We start from the raw sequence: 20486 nt of genomic DNA, 5'->3' as shown, positions 1-20486 counted from the left end.
ATGGTACTTCCTTACCTCCATGTTTTTAGAGAAAATACTGAGAAAGCATGCAATAGTGTGGATCTCTTTGTACCCCATTGTGTTCCGAGTTGGACCTTGTTTTTTTCACGAAAGTGTTTGTGTTCCTGATAAAGTGCATTTATTTGTAGGAAGTTTGGTGTGTTACATTTCAGAATTTTGTAGGGTAGGTTCTAGAAAAGCTCTAGGCAGTACAACTGGGCTTGCGTTCCAAGGAACTCTGTTAAAATCATGGTCATGTTTTGACCCCTTCTTTAAAATCTCTTTTAACAATGTGCTTTAATAAGATGCTTCTATTTATTTATCTTTTATGCCCACTTCAAACTGTTTAGTTCTCTAATCTTTATTTCTGCCCCATATTAAGAGTAATGAAGTGGCTTAAAAATAAAACCATGCCCTTGAGTCTATAAAGGAATTGAGTGGCTAGGTCTATGGCCCTGGACAGTCTCTTAGATTCTACAACAGTATTTCAAAGAATGCTTTTCTACTGTAGGTGAAAATTAATTCTTTGAGTCAAGGGCTACCACGGTTTATTATTAAAGTTACAATCATACATTTTCCATCCTTATTTATAGGTTTATGAAATGGTTTCAGTTTGGCTTTTTACTAAATCCCTATTGTAGTGTGGTACTGGGTGCGTTCCCTAGTGTAGGGGATGCTGGGTACATGGTCGGTGGTAGAAAATTGCGCCTCCAAAGCCTTTTCAACTTACCTGGGAAGTTTGATCAAGCAATTCAATACATAAGTGGAGGCCACCAGGGACGAAGTCACAAACTCGTCCCTTTGTTTCAAAAGTTTTTTATTAATCTTCATAAAAACACTGGACAACAGCCAACGCATTTCGTTCCTGTAAAAGGAACTTCCTCAGGGCAAAAAGTATATATCTAGATTTGTAGGGTGGACCCAGAGTATTGGCCTTGGACGTGATAATCCCAATCCTATTTTCAATCGCAAGAACCCTTGTGCAGGCTGAATCTTCCGGCTCAACAGAACACAGCCTATATCAAAATATTGTAGTATCGAAAAGCAGAAGTCGCAGGATTCCGATACTCCGGTCTGTGGCGTCCGTGACTCTGTGCGTGAGGACAGGAGGATTCAATCGTCTGAGATGTATCGTGATCTCCTTTGGATATTAATTTAAGGACCCACAGTAAAGATTTTTTGTATGGTGTGGACTTCTGTAGCTTTACCTGTTCCTTCTGTCGATCACTACCTTTCAATTTCGTCGCACCCTACTTCTGGCCGTGATTTGGAGCTGCTCTATACACTGTGGGACTGCCACATTTAGTTCCCTTGCTACAATTCCGTCTACAGACTTCTGCTTTTCGATACTAAGATATTTTGATATAGTCTGTGTTCTGTTGAGCTGGAAGATTCAGCCTGCGCAAGGGATTATTTAACTGCGCCTATGTACAGATACGATAGAGATCGTGGTTTTTAGGATTTAAAATAGGATTGGGATTATCATGTCCAAGGCCAATACTCTGGGTCCACCCTACAAGTCTACATATATACTTTTTGCCCTGAGGAAGTTCCTTTCACAGGAACGAAACGCGTTAGCTGTTGTCCAGTGTTTTTATGAAGATTAATAAAGAACTTTTGAAACAAAGTGACCAGTTTGTGTCTTCGTCCCTGGTGCTGCAACCACTTATGTATTGAATTTCGTCTTTGGATCTCCAGTGGGACCGAGCTGCAGCAGGTCCCGTGGTTGGCTGGCATAGGACTCAACTCTATATGGGACTATATGATTGATGTAATTAGCTTAGAGTCATGCAAGATGGTGTGAAGGTTGAGCAGGACATAGTATGACACAATAGAGCATCCACTTCTATGCCTAGTCAGTAGGTGTGATGTGTTCACTAAAACCTCTGAAGAATGTGTCAATGGTTTTCTATGAGAGTTCCATCCCAAGGGTAGCTAAAGCAGACACTAGTACTGAATCATGGGATTGGTGGGAGATCTTAAGTTCTGTCTTGTTGGGCTGAAAAGTATAGATCCATGGCAAGGCCTGTCCCTATGACTCAGCTTGGAGCAGTTTTTACAGGCCGCCATGTGGTTGTAAGCTTGTCTGTTTTTTCTGTGAGATAGCAATGAAGTCCCAACTTAGCATTGAAACTGAATAATACTTTATTTATCTCTGTTACCAGTAACTGGCCTAATTGTATTGATCTTTGGGGTTTCCACATAGACCTCCAGGAACACGGTCTTTTTTTAAAACCGATTCTTATTCAGGATTAGTCTCAGCCTAGGGGGAACACATAGCATGTATCTCACTGTCCAACGTGTACTGGCACAGAAGCCATGCAGGAACTCGAACTATAAGAAGTATCCAAATATTGGCTTGAAGGACCAGTATTTAAATATTTTTGAGAGTGCTGGGAAGGGGTTCAGCACCACTCACTACAGGAGGAATATTCAAACTTTAGCTGCTCACCCAAATGGGAGAGAACCAATTCATATATATGATTTCTCTCTGTGGAAACCAGGCTACAAGTCAGGCGTGAGCAAACCACCTCCTTTTATGCAGTTCCTTCCCCTAACATGTAATTTTCCGGGCTGCCCTACACACTGGAGAGGGCTGACAAGGTGGTAAGTGTTGTGTGAACCCACAAACTAAAGTGCCCTCAGCAAAAGTAAAAGGTGGATTGCTGTCCAGAAGGCTGCACAGTTACCATGCACCATCGCTGTTGCAAGGGGCTGCATGGATTTTCCCAGTGGCATCAGCAGACCTTGCCTCGGAGTACAACGAAAACGATTGTAGTGGTAAATATAATCATATTGTCGCTGACCGGGCATTTGCCTCCCAATGGATCAATAGATCAAGGGATGCGATTTCCCTCGTCAACCAGCCATAGGTACTCGAAGGAACGTTCCAAACAGCAGCTGCCCAGGACTTATCTAGGGGACTATGGGCAATGGGATCCTGGATGTCACTTAGATTGTGTGGGTGTTGTATGTGCCAGAAACTGACAGTCAACTGTGGAAGGAAGGTCTACACAGGATGGGATGGTGTATGGTGCAAACTTCCGTTACCACAGTATCAGAAAACAACTTGAGAGCTGAACAAGTGGCTCCTGCTTCTCAGTGTTGAGATCAGAGTTTGTTTCTTTATTCGGATCTTAATCCACACTACCAGGCTGATGAATATTGTAACCTTCACCTCCGAAATAATTGTTTACGTTCAAAAGAAGTTTATTAAGAGAATAAAGGTGTCAATGTACAATATATAAAATTAAACATCGGTCATTACATTACAATAAAGCTTTAAGGTAAATGCAGGAATTGGAGTAATATATTAAGGATCAAACTGAATAGGGTGGGAAAGATATACAATTAATATCAAAGTAGAACAAAGGAATAAATAGGGGAGTCATGGTGGTTTAAGGACTTCTTGTTGACATGGCAATGGTAGGAGAGAGCGTTTGGCACTTTCATCAATATATAACGTAACAGGTGACCATAAATTCAAATGATTTTTTGCCATAGATATAAGGTAAACAAAAGAAGTATCCAACCTGTGGTTTTGACGGACTGCGTACCACCAAGCCTGATAAGACATTTTTGTAAAGTCTTTCCAGTTCCTGGTGATTTGTTGGAAGGCAACTGCTAGTAGTAAATCGATAATTTTGACATTAGATGGGTAATCAGTCCAACTAGGAGAGAGGCTTCCCAAAAACACATGAGTAAATGAAAAAGAAAAGTTAGTGCCAAAAATTAAGTTAACTTGAGACCATACACGTTTCCAGAAACTGTGCACAAACGAGCAGGAAAACAGCATATGAAACAGATCAGCATTCGGGGCAGAACACGTCTAACAAGTATCTGTTACCAAGGGAAATCTTTTATTCAAGATAGTTGGGCAAAACAAAAGCCTATTATAGATAAAAAACAATGTTTGTAATGTTTTGGCAGCTCCTGAGGATTTGCGTATCTTAGTCCAGATCCTACCTCAGAGAGACACGGGCCAAGATGATCCCAAATCTTGCTCACAAGCAATCTCCGCTTTTGATTTTTGTCTGATTTTACTAGGAGAATGTAGGTGAGTGTATAGAGTAGAGGCTTTAGGTCTGGTACGTTATAAGGTGTGGAGGCTATCAGGTGGAACAGGATAATGGACTGCAGCAGGTGTAATGGCAAAGTGAGGGCAGGTGTCTAACACAGCCCCTCTCAGAAGATTATATTTAAGAAGAAAAGAAATGGATTAGCCGAACAATTGGCTGAGTAAAGGAAAAGGTATAATTTGTGAGTGAGAGAATAATTGATGAACCCGAGTTAAACCTTTCTGTCTCCAAGTCTTCCAATAGAAAGGCTTATTGCGTATTAGCAAAGAGTTATTATGCCAAATTGTTGAATTAAAAAGCGAGTGAGAATCTCCATGGATTAAAGATGAATTGGAGTTCAGAAGTAAAGACGTGTGTTTGATTATGGGAGTGGAAAGAGACTGTGGTTTGCAGGAAAAAGAGAGATGCTCATGAAATGAAAATGGTGATAGAAATAAGCTTTCAACAAAGGTCCATAAAGGGCATTCGTGTATGAAATCACTCAACCAGTAGGCAGATTGGCATAGAAGGAAAGACTTATGATACAGAGAAAAATTAGGAAAATTAACTCCTCCGGTTTAGGGCGAGTCAATTTGGACAGTGACAAATGAGATTTCTTGTTATTCCATAGAAAGGAGGAAAGGATGATTTTTTTTTTTTTTACATTTTGGCTAGTATGGGAATTGGAATGTTGGAAATGGAGAATAACACTATAGGGGAAAGCATCATCTTTATTGTTTTGAGGTGGCCCCACCAAGACAAGTAGAGAGGGTGCCTTTTAGCAGTTAATTCTGAAATCTTTTGGATACATTTATTCATACATAGGGATACAGTGTCATAAATTGAAGGAGTAAAACGAATTAATTGTTTAGACAAATTATCAGGCTCTGTTACTCTGCCAGACCAGCATCACCCATCGCACTTAGGCAATGTCCCAGTGGAGGAGATGTTTACAAGCACGTTATTGTACTGGCTGACAGGCTGAGACCGGGACAAAAACCGGCACGGGCATCAAAATAAATGTGCCACCCATTAGTGAACTAGATAGCTAAAATAAATTGCTCCTCTGTGCAGATTGCGCAGCTTTGAATGTTTAAAGACTTGCTATATAATTGTTTTGAAAGGTATGGAAGGCTGAATGGATTTTGTGCTTGCTGCATAATATACGGAAAATGTACAGTAAACACTGGCCACCAGACAGAAAACAGGGCCTCAAAGAGGTAAAAACCGCCCCCTACACAGCTGTAAGACCAGCCCGTCGGGCACTGCCTGATTCCCTGTGGGCCAGTCCCCCCTCGCGGGGTTCGGCTGAGCCTCGTGCACGGTTTCGCTAGGGTGACCAACTGTCATGGGTGCAAATTCAGGACGGTGACTGTAAAAATTCAGGACAAAGGGTCAAAATTCAGGACACAAATTCGGGACAGTAGGTCAAAATTCAGGACAAAATTTCAGGACGATTGGATACATTTTACAGACACATCAGAGGTCGCGCAATAGTATATAAGTAAGCCCAGCCATATCCAAACATGTTCAACCATTTGCAAACCTATTCATCATGTATCCGTCCATCTATCATTTCACTCATCCATCCCTTCATTCATCCTTTCACTCATCCATCATCCATCCATCCACCCTTTCACCCTATCCATCTGTACACTCATCCATCCTCTCTTCTACCCATCCATTCACTCATCCATCCAGCCATTTACCGTTTCACCCATCCAGCCATCCTTTCACTTACTATCCATCCACCCAGTCACTCATCCTTCCAACCATCCATCCTTTCAGTCAACCATCCATCCTCCCTTTCTCTCTCCATCGACCCTTTCACTTAGCAATCCTTCATTCCATCCATCCACCCACCCATCTACTCATCCACTCATGAATCCATCCATTGACCCTATCACGCATCCATCCTTTCTCTCATCCATTTATCCTTTCACTCCTTCACTCATCTATTCATCCTTTTGTCCATCTACCCTCCCTTTCACTCACTCATCTGTCCTTGCACCCACCCTTTCGCTCATCTGTCCATCCATTCACCCTTGCACTTATCAGTTCATCAATCATCTATCATTTCACTCATCCATCAACTCACTCACCATCCACGCTTTCACTCATCCAGCCATCATTTTACTGATCCATCCACCCTTTTACCCATCCAGCTACCCTTCCACCCATCCATCCAGCTATTTACCTTTTCTCTCTTCCATCCTTCCACTCACTCATCAATCCAGCCATCCTCTCTCATTATCTTTCTATTCAATCTTTCATTCATCCACTCACCCTTTCACTAATTCATCCAGCTATCCCTTCACATACTCACTCGCCCACCTTTTCATATTAATTTTGAGCTGAGCCTTCCTGAGAAGAGGCCCATCAAGAACTTCACCCACGCTGCAGGAGCCATTCCAGGAGTGAGACAACAGCCACCCAGGGCAGAGATAGGATCCACCACAGAAGGGGGACGGGAGCCATCACAAGCAGGGGGGGGGGAGACAGGAGCCATCACATGGGGGGCACAGAAGCCATCACTGGGGGGGGGGCGGACAGGAGCGATCACAGGAGGGGGAACAGGATCCACCAGGGTGGGCGCAGGGGTGGGTATGCAGTATTCTAGTATCATCCTGGCTCTTCCAGGGTGGGGTAGGGCTCCTCACCCCCTCCTGGACAAGACAACGAGAAGACAGGCGCTTTCCAAAATGTTAGTTTTGCCATCCCACCAGTCCCCCACTGTGATGTACAGCACTTAAAGGAGATACTCTAAGAGAACTGATTTAACTGATTGTCCTCCATACTTTGTTAATCAGTGTGGGTGCGATTGTGCCAATTCTTTACTTTATTACATTATAGGCTGCATGTTTGAAGAACCGCTCTGTGAAGAGAACCAGTGCTGCAATCAGAGCCGGTTCTAGGATGTTTGGGGCCCTGGCAGAAAGGGAATGTGTGAGGCGGCGGCCCCTCTAAATGGCAGAGACGCATTCAGGGCTGTTTGCATCTGAATAGATGCCCCTGCTCCTGAAGCCACAGCCCCTCCCGCTGTCACCTTCGAGCACCTCTTAACAGCTCATCAAGGGCTGGAGGTGTGAGGCCATCCCGCTGTGCCTCTCCAATGCTGCTGGGTATCTGAGCTTTGGAACAGCCTCGTAGTTAAGACGGGAGGTGGGTGGAAGCTGTGCCCGGTTAAAATGACGGACAAATGGCGTCTGTTAAAGGATCCTTCACGGACAACGGACAGACGGCCGAAATTACGGACTGTCCGTGAAATTTACGGACGGTTGGTCACCCTAGGTTTCGCCCACCGGAAAGGGTCAGTCTGGGTCAGCGCCTCGAGTCATGAGCCCAGTCAATGAAGGTCGTGGAGCTGTAAATGAGAAGTGTTTCATACGCTACTTCCGCCAGGTCTGCGATCAGCGCCAAGAGAGGGTCAGACTGCCGGCCTGCATGCCACCTTACTCCCAGGCTGCCTGCCTGCTGCCGAGGCAAGGGATGCCATCCAACGGGTGCCAGTTTTAGCATTTAAGATTATACCTGCAGCTGTTATTCTGGGCAGCCCCCAAAACAGATTTTTCCACTACTTGGTCCCATTTAAATAGGCAAGCTTTTCTTTGTATGTGTGCACCCAGTGCCCCTGCGCTCAGCAGTGACCCACCCCTCTGAAGTGAAGCTGACTGCAGTAGGGGAAGAGGGCATATTCTGACGTACCAGTGCTCCTGGGCACTTCACCAGCACACACCTGCCAACTTGAAGAACAACCTCAGTGTGAGGAGGGGGCGGGCCATGTGCCTGGAAGTACCTAGGAGGCACTTTTGAACCCAACCCCGCCCAAGCCCTCTTCTCCTAAAAAAGAAAAACTTACCGAGTCTGGTGCCGATGTCCTGGGGTGTTTTCCCCTAAGTGGACGTCGGCAGTTTAAAGCCACTGGAAACGAACTGCAAATCCACTATTTCCAGTGGTTTTCAGCTCGTTTTTCCTTCCACAGTGTGATGTCGGCTCCTCACCGGGTGACCGTGTGATGAGAGCCGACATCGTGTGTCACACAGTGGCACCGCGTGGGTTGGCAGGTATGCCCCCACACCCCAATGCCATGCGCTGCCCCGCCGCGACGTCTGCTCTTCCCACAGTGTCGCATGGTACCCAGGGAGCAGCAGGTGCAGGAGCGCCAGGGCAGATGGGAGCACAATACACCCCATTCTGGCTCTGTATTTTACTCTTCTGCCAGTGGATGGGAGGGTCCAATTTGCTTCGCTTTCACCAGGGCCCAGGGAGCTTTTGCTGTGTACGTGACGTCACCCCCTCGGTTCTCGCACTCCGAGTTTCCTTTTCACAGATCAGATCGTGTTTTCATCTGTCATGAATGAGTAGCTCCACAATCTGTCATTGTTTGCGTCTGGCGATGGGGGCTGCTATTGTGTCTGACCGGGCTCTTCCATGGGTTGGTTGCTCCCTACCTGGCCTGCGTGCCTCATCACTCACCGGTTTCTGCTGCCATCAGCCGCGGCCGTGTTGCGTCTCCGCGCAGGTGATTGGCAGCTTTGACACGAAGGACGTGTTCATACCGTTTAATGATATTTCACGCTAAAAAAATGGAACCACTTCTATGTGGGGTTCAAACGGTTTCAACGTTGATCCTGGCAGGGGAAGGAGAGAAGTCGGGGTCGCAGTGTCATCCGAGCCGTGCCTGGATTTCGTAGTACACACTTAGCTCGGGTGTTTTTTCCGAAAGCATCGGTTCGCTAAATTATTTTTTACCTAGCAACACAGCACACGGTTCATCTTTTGCAGACGTGGTGATTGACTGGCAGCAGTGCCAGCTGCTTCCAAAAAGCAACCTTGCGCTGGACGGTCAGGTCTTCTCGTAATGAAACATATTAGTAGCATTTTCACACATTTTGATTTCTTAGCGGGCTTTTATACGCACAAACCCGTTTTCATGAATCCAAAAATGAATAGAGCACATTACTTTGTACCTACATTCAGCCTTTATTGAATGCTGGCAATTCAGAACACGTGCTCTGTCTCTTTATTGATAAGAGCAAAGAAAAAAATGAAAATAATTTAAAGAGAAATATGCAACAGAGAGAATGACTGTAAATAAAACACATTTTGGCAGAAATTGTTATTCTAAATAAAACATGATTTGACAAAACCAAAAGGACTGGCTTGCAATTCGAGTCCTTACTGGAAAATTAACAAAAAAACCTGCTCCAGTGAAAAAATTAAACAAAAAAAATTGTTTTTTGTACTTGTTGGATCTGTGAGCTAACCAAATGTAATTTGTGTTAATTCAGTGTACTACAGATGTACAATAATCCCTCATGCTTTTTAATGCATCAATAGGAGGTGAAAGATGCACAAAATGGGCAATAGCATGAGATGAGAGAGAGAGAGAGAGAGATGGCCCTCCGGGTGGAGCCAAATCCAACTCACTATAGATTTAAAAGCATTGGTGACAATAGACATTTCAAAAGCTGCACTATCAAGCCAGCCCTAAAAAGAGGTAGGAAAGGAGTGGATGGAAAGAGAGCTCACACATGCAAAGATGGAAAACTATCGAGAGGCCTCACAATAATGATGATTATACCCAATAAAGCATGCCACCCCTGGAAATAAGGACACCATTCAGATGGCCCTGGTGATATTGCGACCTGGCCTTTCCCATTATGCAATGGGTTCAATGCACCCCCAGTCATCACACACCTTGCTCCCTGTTGGGCATCTGTACTGAGGTGCTGAGACCGTTCCATCACATTTTGTAATATATCAGGTGTATGGTACTTTCATACCCCTCACCACATCCCACAGTGCTTTCAGGGTCTCTGAGTAAGCAGCTTCTCAGTTCATAATGCATTCTTGGTAGAGTGTTGATTTGTGGTGTAGCCTATGAGTTGTACATTTACATTCAACACATCATACCATTCCCTTACCCGAAGGAGTTAGAGCACCACCCTAGTAAGCCTCCTGGACGGATTTGGCACCCCATTGGACATGCCATCCTATCCCAGCATGCCCAGCGCAATTGATAGGAGTGATGAGACCCAGCTCGTGTTGTCGTGCACAACTACACAACCTAATGGAGGAGTTTTTTCTATCCGAGCATGTATCGCGCAATAGTGTGGTCCCATTCCATCATGCAGCAGGCCAATAACACTTGGAATAGTAAAGCCAAGCTCCTGTCATGCATTCAAGATGCCTAACTCACTGTGAACCGTGAGATTCGCCACAATCCTCCCAGGAGAACCCAATGGACTGTAGAGGTAGATAGGTGCTAGTCGCATAATTTACAACTCTGAAAAGAACGCGTGAGTACTTCCCATCATGGAACAGGGGACACATTAGTTATCCTAAGGCTTGGCCCACCCTGTTCAGAGATAGTTCAGTGTGTATAAATGAGGTTAAGTATGCCTCATTAAGTATTATGCACATTACGCTCGAAGCCCTAAAACCGCATCAAATAGGACTGGAAAATTATAACTCTACTCTCCTCATCTTGCGTACCACTTAAAGGGAGCACTGAGAGACTGAACGTGTCACTCTGGGAGTAGGTAGGTATAATGGACAACCCAATCTACCCTTGAGGGCTCGGGCAAGATTTATAAACAGGTAAAGTGTGCCTTCAAGGAATTTATTAGGGTACTTAGTTATGTAATTCTCTGTCTCAGTTGTGTGTAATATTTATTATTTGCTTACTCATTAATTTCTTTTGAAAATCTATTTTCTAAAAGTACAATTTTATGTAATTATGAGCTAATCACATAGAAATAAATCTCAAAAGAGTATATATCGCACAGCAGGAAATTAGAACAAATACATCAAAACATCAAAGAAGCAAAAAACACGGGTGTGTATAAAACGAATGAGATTTATCTTCAATTTTCATAAAGGGTACTCATATGAAACAATTACAAATAAATCTTACACCTAACTGAGACAGAGAATTCCATAACTAAGTACCTTAATTAATCCCTTGAAGACACACTTTACTATGGGAGTAGAGCAACCCTCCTATTCCCATCCATAATTCAGAATGCACATCTCACCCTGGTTATTAACTGCCATGCCCCTGTTAGGCTACACTTGTAAAATTTAAACCCAGCTCTTCCTTTAAATGATTCACTTTGCAGAAAGCTGTATGAAGAGGCAAACCCTCATACGTTTTCACCATCATTCACTGGGCAGATTGGGTAGATGAATCGCCTGCTCATTGCGGAGGGAGTATAGAGGATACAGGTTGGTTTTCGTAGCTGATTGAACTTTGAGCATTAGATCCAGCCAGCACTTCTCTTCATTTAACTGACTGTTTATAGGTGATGTAGAGAGATCCTTTTATTCATTCTGATAAAGCACTGGAAGATTAGATTAAATCAATCAATGCCGGATCTTGTAAAGCACGACTACTCACCAGTTAGGGTCTCAGGGTGCTAAAGGGGCGGCAGACATGCGGTTCAGTCGAAGAGCCACTTGAAGTCCTTCCTGAATTGAGGCAGTGATGGTGATTACCTGCGATGTAGAGGAAAGGAGTTCAAGGTCTTCCTAGAAAGGTAGGAGAAGGATCTAGGGCCTGTTGACCGGAGATGTCTAGTGGGTGTGTAGAAGGAGAGGCGGTGGTTGAGGTATGCAGGTACGGCATTGTGGAGGGCTTTATAGGCGTGCGTGATAAGCTTGAAGGCGATTCTTTTATTGATAGGGAGCCAGTTGAGGTCCCTCAGGTGACCGGTCATGTGGCTGCAGTAGAGGATGTTCAGGATGAGTCTGGATAAGGTGTTCTGGATGTTCTGCAGTTTCTTTAGGAATTTCTGGGTGTGCCGGGGTAGAGGGCATTGCCGTAGTCGAGTTCGCTGCTGACGAGCTCATGGGTGCCTTCATTCCGTTGTGGAAGTTGCTCTTGTCGGCTGTGGGTTCTTCTGTGAGGTAGGCAATCAGCTGGGTGCCATCGGCGTAGGAGAGGATGTTCAGTCCGTGGTTTCTGACGATGGTTGCCAGCGGGCCATGTAGATGTTGAAGAGGGTGGGGCTAAGGCACGAGCTCAGAGGCACTTTGCAGCTGATTTCTGTGGGTTATGAGTAGAACAGTGGAAGTCTGACTCTCTGTGTTCAGCCAATGAGGAAGGAGCGGATCCATTCTAGGGCTTTGTCGTGGATGCTGGCGTCTTGGAGTCTTGCATAAAGGGTGTGGTGGGAGATGGTGTCAAAGGTGGCCGATAGGTCCAGGAGGAGCAGGGCTGGAGTTTTGCCTCGGTCGAGGATGGTGTGGATGTTGTCTGTAGCGGCGAGGAGGGGCGTTTGATGCTTGTGATGTCTGGGGAGGGGTGGTGCCCAACCAGGTTTCTTTGAAGAAGGCGATGTCGGGGGATATGGAGTCAAGCCAGTGTGTTGAGCAGGATGCAGCTGAGGCAGTCGGTTCCGGTTCTTGTGGGTTGTGTGGTTGGTCTGATGTACGTAGGCAGTCGAAGTTGCAGTTGCGGCAGGTGAATGGGCTCTGGGTGTTATTCGGCGGCGCGAAATGGCTGGTGGTGGAACGTCCAGTGTGGAGTGTGCTGGCATTGTAGCAGCGGATGGTCCGGGAATCAGGCTTCATGGCGCTCAGCGCGAACGGGCAGCTTGCTTTTGACGTGCCTGTGCAGGGACCGTCATTAAGTAGTGTTTGGGAAGGGGAGGGCCGGACAGCTTGGAGGTTGGAAGCAGCGCTGGAGGGGTGTAAGGCCATTGGGACGAACAGCGCCGAGGGCGGGAAGCACAGAAAGGCACAGATTAAGAGGAAAAATAGAGGCAATATAAAAAGAGCAAAAGTGACCAAAAATAGCAAAAAGTAGAGAAAGAGCAATAAAGCAAAAGGCAAAAAAAGCAGAAACAGGAGGAGAACAAAAAAAGCAGAGAGACTCACCACTGGACTACTAGGGATGAGGCCCAGGTGGGTGTCTGCGAGTGGAGGAGGGCCTCGAATACAAGACCTGGAAACGCAAGGGGCAACAGCAACCAGGTGGAGCTGTGCGGTGGGGGGATCAATGCACTGACCTGGTCAGTGGGATCGCTCCTTCACTGTGCAGTGGCAACCATTAAGTAGTCTTGCGGAGGGGAGGTGTGGACACCTGGGAGTTGGGAAGCGGTGCTGGAGGGATGCGGTGCCACAGTGGACGAGCAGCGTCAAGAGCGGTAAGCAGAAAAAAGGACAGATTAAGAGGAAAAATAGAGGAACTTGAAAAAGAGCAAAAAGCAGAGAGAGAGCAATAAAGCAAAAAGCAAAAAAAACAGAAACAGGAGGAGAACAGGAAAGCAGAGACACTCGCCACTGGAGTCACCAGAGATGAGGCGCAGGTGGGAGCCCAGAGGATGGAGGAGGGCCTTGAACACGAGACCTGGCAGTGCAAGGGGCAGCAGCTACCAGGTTGAGCTGTGCAGTGGAGGGAGCAACGCACTGACAAGGTCAGGTTAGATGTTGTACATCGTGGGTTCTTCTGTGGTAACAATTCTGTTACTGGATACTGAACCTTTTACTGAGAGCCAAACAAACTCTAATGAAAGGACTATGAGGTAAATCTGCCTCTCTAGTTCCCTTCAAGTACGGCTTCCTCTCTAATACCCCCTGACAGATTTAAAACGCCTCTTAGAGTTTTAAAAAAACTCCTGGCCACATGTATTCTTGTGTTTTTGTATAGAATGCAGTAGACCATGCAGTAAACTATGTTTTCCAGATAGAAATCGTCATTAACTGATTCCTGTGAGGTTTGATGCCATGGATTCCTCTTTGGTTGGTGACCTGTGAAGCATATTGGCCCCCTGCCAGCATGTCTCATTGTGGGAGTAGTACAAAGGCCAAGAATCGTGGCAGCAGTAGCTGAGGCTTTGCTGGCACTATTTCCAGCCCTCAGTAGAGAACCCAAATTAAATAACAAACAATATCTTCCTACAGGAATGAACTACTCATTGTAAATTCTTTACCCGTCTACGGTTGGGTGACTTAACGTGTCTGTATATCGGTGTCTCTGTGCAGGTCTGTCATTTTTCTGTGCATTAGTGAAGGGATATAGCTATATTTTTAGGTGTGGTGGTATTGATATCGGTTTATGGCACAGTCTTCAAGCTTGCTTTTATATACATTCACCTGGATTTTTAGGGCGAGCCTGTCAATGCGCTTGCGCAATGAGATGCTCGACATATAGGGGCTTATCGAGAGTTTAACCACTGGCGATTCCATGCAGTGCCCATGCACTTTTTAGGCCAATGCGCAAACGCATTGACCTAAAAAGCACGTGCACATCGCCAGCCATCTGTTCCCCAGCTTGGTGCCGCCAGCAGCTCTTCCCGCTCTGCCACCTGCTGCATCAACTTTCAGTTTCACGGCTGCCATTTGACTTGCAGCCGCTTTTCAACCAGTGACGCGAGCTTCATTACAACGTTAGCCGCTTGCAATCGAATCCACCACATTTCTCTTGTTTTGCTTACCCCTCTGTTTACCTTAGTATTTCCCACATTGTAATTGTTTACATGTCATCATTGCCCTTTTATTTCGCATTTTTTCCTTCTCGACATTTTCTGTGTCTCATTTTTTTTGTTTCATTGTTACCAGCTTTTATGAGTACTGTTATGGCCATTTAAAGTTTTCATTTACAGCGGTTGATTAGCTTTGTTCGCCTTATGATGGGCATTAATGCTTTTTATCTTGTACTGTTTTTAAGGTTTTCCACACTTGTACTTCACTTGTGTTTATTATTACTCACGTAGATTTTCATGTAACTTTATTTAGAGCGCTCAACCGCTCGCAACAATATCCTTAGTCCTCTTTCTATCACTATTGTGCTACGCTTATCACGCACGTTCGCGCACCACCATTCGGCAATGGTTCACGGCGTTCGACTATGCCTCACTCCATTTCGTTCTTGGTAAGTTTCCCTTCACCATGGACACCGCCCTAAACCGGGCTGATTCTTTTAATGATTTGCACGCACTCGGAGCACGTTTATGACCTCGCCTTGCCACCCTGCATGTGACTCTCATTGTGCACACCCTTACATTTTCTCTTTTCGAATCACACTTTTGTCCACACCTGTAAATATCACGTCCATGATACTCACACTCAGACTTTTTTTCCGCATTTGGTATGTTCTACACCGTTGTTTCACTGTTTGTCCCAGCCTTTTTCCTTTCTTATAGCGGAGTTCCCGCACAGCACTACGGTTCTTTCTTTCACATTGCTCGTTGTTCTATAACACTGTTCTATAACACTGTGAGAGTTTTTACTTATTACCACGTTCTCTTGGTATAGCGATATTGGCCACCCTTTTCCGTTACGGCCACGGTCTACTACCTGAGCACATTTAATAATCCAGCTTTGTACTAATGCTAGTGCAACTTCGCACTTCACCAAATGGACTTAGCCATGATCTAGTAATGATCACCATCCAACACAATAGTGTTTTAACATTATAGCGGGCTTGCTGTGATGCTGTACACAAGAGATAAGCCACCTTCAAGATGTGCACCTTATAGAGGAACACACAGACACCAGTGTCATCTTCTCTTTCCTGCAGGCTTAAAGTGGAGTAATGCGTCTGTGATTTTTGTTTTATTATGCATCAAGCTTCTAAACCAAACATGCCTTCCTGGTATTTCATGGTGCTGGAGTCGATAACATGCTTCTCACTCTCTCCTCCAATATCCCTCTCCCTGCTCTCCTCTCTCTCTCTCTCTCCCTCTCTCACTCCAATCCCTCTCCTCTCCCTCCTTCCCTCTCGTCCTCCCTCCCCTCACTCTCTCACTCTCCGTCTACCTCTCTCCTCCTCTCCCTCTCTCCCCCCTCTCTCCCTCTCTTTACCTTCTCCCTCTCTTTACCTTCTCCCTGCTCTCCTTTTTCTCCCTCTCCCCACCTCCCCCTCTGCCTGCTCTCCTCTTTCCCCTCCCCTCTCTCTCCCCTCCGTCCTTCGCTCTCTTTTTACCCTCCCTCGCTCCCCTCTCTCCCTTTCCCTCACTTCCCTCTCCCTCTCCCTCTCTTCCCTCTCCTCTCTCCCCGTCTCCGTCTCTCTCTCCCCTCTCCCCCTCTCTCTCTCCCCCTCTCTCTCCTCTCTCCCTCTCTTTACACTCTCCCTGCTCTCCTTTTTCTCCCTCTCCCCATCTCCCACTCAGCACCACCACAGCATCACTCAGCACCACCACAGCATCACTCAGCACCACCACAGCATCACTCAGCACCACTACAGCATCACTCAGCACCATTACAGCATCACTCAGCGCCACCACAGAAACACCACAACACCACACTGCACCACCACAGCACCACTCTGCACCACCACAGCACCACTCTGCACCACCACAGCACCACTCTGCACCACCACAGCAACACCACAGCATCACTCAGCACCACCCCAGCATCACTCAGCACCACCACAGCATCACTCAGCACCACCCCAGCATCACTCAGCACCACCACAGCATCACCCCAGCATCACTCAGAACCACCACATTATCACTCAGCTCCACCGCAGCATCACTCAGCACCACTACAGCACAACTCAGTACCACCACCCAGTGCAACCACCGCATCACTCCGCGCAACCACAGCATCACTCAGCACAACCACAGCATCACTCAGCGCAACCACACCATCACTCAGCACCACCACAGCATCACTGGTTTAAATATGTTCTTTCAATGTTTCAAGCTGTTTTCAAGCTTTCAAGCTGTTTTCAAGCTTTCAAGCTTTCAAGCTTTATTACAAATCACAAAAAGATGTTAAGATTTCACTTCTTTTCTTGTTCTCCCTCTCCCCATCTCCCCCTCTGCCTGCTCTCCCCTCTCTCTCCCTCCCCTCTCTCTCCCCTCCGTCCTTCGCTCTCTTCCTCCCCCTCTCTTCTTACCCTCTCTCTCTCCCTCTACCCCTTTCCCTCTCTCCCTTTCCCTCACTTCCCTCTCCCTCTCTACTTTTCCTCCCTCTTCTCTCCCCGTCTACGTCTCTCTCTCCTCTCTCCCCCTCTCTCTCTCCTCTCTCCCCCTCTCTCACCTCTCTCCCTCTTTACCTTCTCCCTGCTCTCCTTTTTCTGCCTCTCCCCATCAGCACCCCCACAGCATCACTCAGCACCACCACAGCATCACTCAGCACCACCACAGCATCACTCAGTACCACCACAGCATCACTCAGCACCACCACAGCACCACTCAATGCCACCACAAAACCACCACAGCACCACACTGCACCACCACAGCACCACTCTGCACCACCACAACACCACTCTGCACCACCACAGCATCACTCAGCAATACCACAGCATCACTCAGCACCACCACAGCACCACTCAGCATCATCACTCAGCGCCACCTCAGCATCACTCAGCACCACCACATTATCACTCAGCACCACCACATTATCACTCAGCACCACCATATTAACACTCAGCTCCACCGCAGCATCACTCAGCACCACCACAGCCCACTCAACACCACCCCAGCATCACTCAGCACCACCCCAGCATCACTCAGCACCACCCCAGCATCACTCAGCGCAACCACAGCATCACTCAGCACAACCACAGCATCACTCAGCGCAACCACAGCATCACTCAGCGCAACCACAGCATCACTCAGCGCAACCACAGCATCACTCAGCACCACCACAGCATCACTGGTTCAAATATGTTCTTTCAATGTTTCAAGCTGTTTTCAAGCTTTCAAGCTTTATTACAAATCACAAAAATATCTTAATATTTCACTTTTGTTCTTGGATTTTCGTCACAATAAAAAACACTGAACATAATCTTCACAAAAGTTATTTACAAAACTTAAAGCTATTGACATTACAAATTAAATTAATTATTTAAGTATTAATTATTTAAAACATTTTTAATTCATTGTTATTTGTAATATCAATACATCTAAGTCACGTAAATGCAAAACATGTTGCATTACAAATGCTATAGGTGTCACATTTGCGAAAGTTATAACTATTGGCATTGTAAATGACAAAGCTATTAATTTAACTATTTGAAAAAATAACACATAAAAAAAAACATTTATAAGACCAATAGCTCAAACTTTCCCAATGCGAGCCCTATTGCATTTCCAATGCTTGTTTGTTTGTTGTGTCTTCCTCTTTGCTCTACACTTTTGCGCCTAATTACATTTTTGTTTCATTATTCGCCTACGAGTGTGTGACTTATTTGTTGGTGTCTGTGTATTGGTGCCTCTTAGCATGCCAGATTTTGTTAATGTCTGCGTGTAGAGATCTCAGTATTAGTCAATAATCACTTTTCTCCTAGTTTGTGTAAATCTGTGTGTGTGTGTGTGTATATATATATATACACACACACACACACATATATAGTTATGTATAGAGGCCTTTTCTTTGTCTATATGTTTCAGGATATTAATGGTTGTAGTCTCTGTCCTTCTTACTGATGCTGCATTCTGTGCCAGTGGATGCTTTGTATTGCTGTCTGACATATCTCAATGTCTCTTTTCCCGTTACAGCATTACTGTACAAGCCCATCGATCGTGTGACTCGGAGCACGCTTGTCCTTCACGTGAGTATCTGCATTTGACTATTCCATAAAACCTGTCTGAGGTACCCTGGACATTTACACAAAAGAATAAGCCCTAGTGTATCTACCCTCACCTCCCAGTCTGGAGTTCTCACCCTGGCATCTGTATCACTTGAACCCTGGTAAGAACTCTGTCTCAAGTATCGCTATGCCTGGCATTGAAACAGGGGTTTGTCTTTAGCATCCATTTACCTGGCAGCAAAGTTGGAGCTCAGTTCCACTTGTCTCAAGTCAGTAGCATCTGAACAGTATCACTGGGCCTAGCATCTCCTTTGACCCTATCTAGCCAGGAGCACTGGCTCTGGGATTTCTATCTCCACCATCCAGGCTGTAACTCTTGCATCTCTTATCACTTACACCCTGGCTAGAACTCTGCCCCTGACATCTGTATGTAAAGCAGTTATATATGAGCTCTGCCCCTGACATCTGTATGTAGAGCAGTTAGATGAGAGCTCTGCCCCCGACTTCTGTATGTAGAGAAGTTAGATGAGCGCTCTGCCCCTGACATTTCTATGCCTGGCATTTAGGCAGACTCTCCCCCATCGTCCCTTTGTATGGCATCTAAGAAGCCGCTCTATCCATGGCATCTTTAAGGCTGACTCTAAGCAGGAGCTCTGTCCCTGGCATCTAGACAGGAACTAGGTCCCTAGCATTGCTATCCCTGTTATTTAGCCAGAACTATGTCCCTAGCATCTCCAGTCAAGGTACTTGGTGAAGAACACTTGCGTCTATCATCGAGATTCAGGCAGGGACTCTCCATGGCATTGCTGTTATGGGCAGGTGCTTTACTCTTAGCATCTCTAGGCCAGACATTAACATATTAACTTTTCTCCAGACATCTAGGCCTGAGCTCTGCCTGCAGCATCTTTGTCCCCGACATTATCACAAGAGCTCTGCTCCTGACATCTCCGTAATTAACCTATTTAGGCTTTAACTCTGTCTTTAGCACGTCTGTCCCAGACATTTGGACAGGCGTTCTGCTCCTGACATCTCTATACCTGGGGTCTGGGCTTGAGCGCTCCCTGGAGCATCTCTATCCTTAACATTTCCACAGAGCTCCGCTCCTTACATCTCTGTACTTGCTATCTGTACCCAGCTGTTTGTGTCTAGCATCTCTGTTCCTGTCCTTTAGGCGGTGTCAATGTCCATGCCTCTAGCTTGAATCTATGCAGGCACTCTGTCCATGGGGCACCAGGAGCCCAGACAAGAAGCCTAACCCTGGCAGCTAAGTGCAGTTCACGGCTTCTATGCAGTAACTGCCTCCTTGGCATCGAGGTAAGAGGGCTTTCAGTTATACCTAGATAGGATCTCTGGCCTTACATCTCTATTCCCGGCTAGTAAGCAGGCAGGAGCTTTTTCCATAGAACAAGTAGACCTCTGCATGCAGTGTGTGGTCGTATGCTGTGCCCATGTCTTAGCTGGAGGTCTATTCCTAGCATCTAGGTATGAGCACACTGGAGTGTCCCTCTTGCTACCTGTGATGATTTTACTAAAGGCAAGGGCACTGCCACTTACATATTCTAGTCTTGAATCCACAGAGTTGTTAAGGAACTTCACAGGCTATACGCCTTACGTTTGGTAGCAGTTCTAATCCTGGTTTCTGGGCCATAGCTCTATTTTTGGTATCTGCATAATAGCCTTCATCCCTGACATACTAGATGTGGAAGCTAAACTGCTGACCCTGGAACCTCTCAACCTAACTTCTAACTCCCACTTTGGCATTTTAAGAACAAATGTGTAATTCTGGGCAAATTCTCTCCCTTCGCTTCAAACAGAAAATATGAAAAGAGTAATATGTGAAAACCAACTCTACATTCTATAGTTTGTATTTCTCAATCTAGAGCTCACTCCTACAATTCCAAAAGCCCCAAATATATAATAGCATTTCATGACCCCACCCC

General features: G+C 45.8%; 1 protein-coding gene across 3 annotated transcripts in view; it reads left to right on the top strand.

Annotated features, from left to right (window-relative positions):
- ABR (ABR activator of RhoGEF and GTPase) overlaps positions 1 to 20486 on the top strand; it is a 1286060-nt gene that overhangs the window by 866408 nt on the left and 399166 nt on the right. For all 3 annotated transcript variants that reach the window (XM_086955070.1, XM_086955071.1, XM_086955072.1), the window contains exon 7: positions 18515 to 18567. In XM_086955070.1, coding sequence (XP_086811196.1) covers positions 18515 to 18567 — 53 coding nt within the window. The remainder of the gene's footprint in view (positions 1 to 18514; positions 18568 to 20486) is intronic.

Source organism: Lissotriton vulgaris, chromosome 2_1 (assembly GCF_964263255.1).
Source record: "Lissotriton vulgaris chromosome 2_1, aLisVul1.2, whole genome shotgun sequence".
In the NCBI taxonomy this organism is placed as follows: domain Eukaryota; kingdom Metazoa; phylum Chordata; class Amphibia; order Caudata; family Salamandridae; genus Lissotriton; species Lissotriton vulgaris.
The sequence above is the reverse complement of the archived record's forward strand: the minus strand, read 5'-3'. Positions and strand labels throughout refer to the sequence as shown.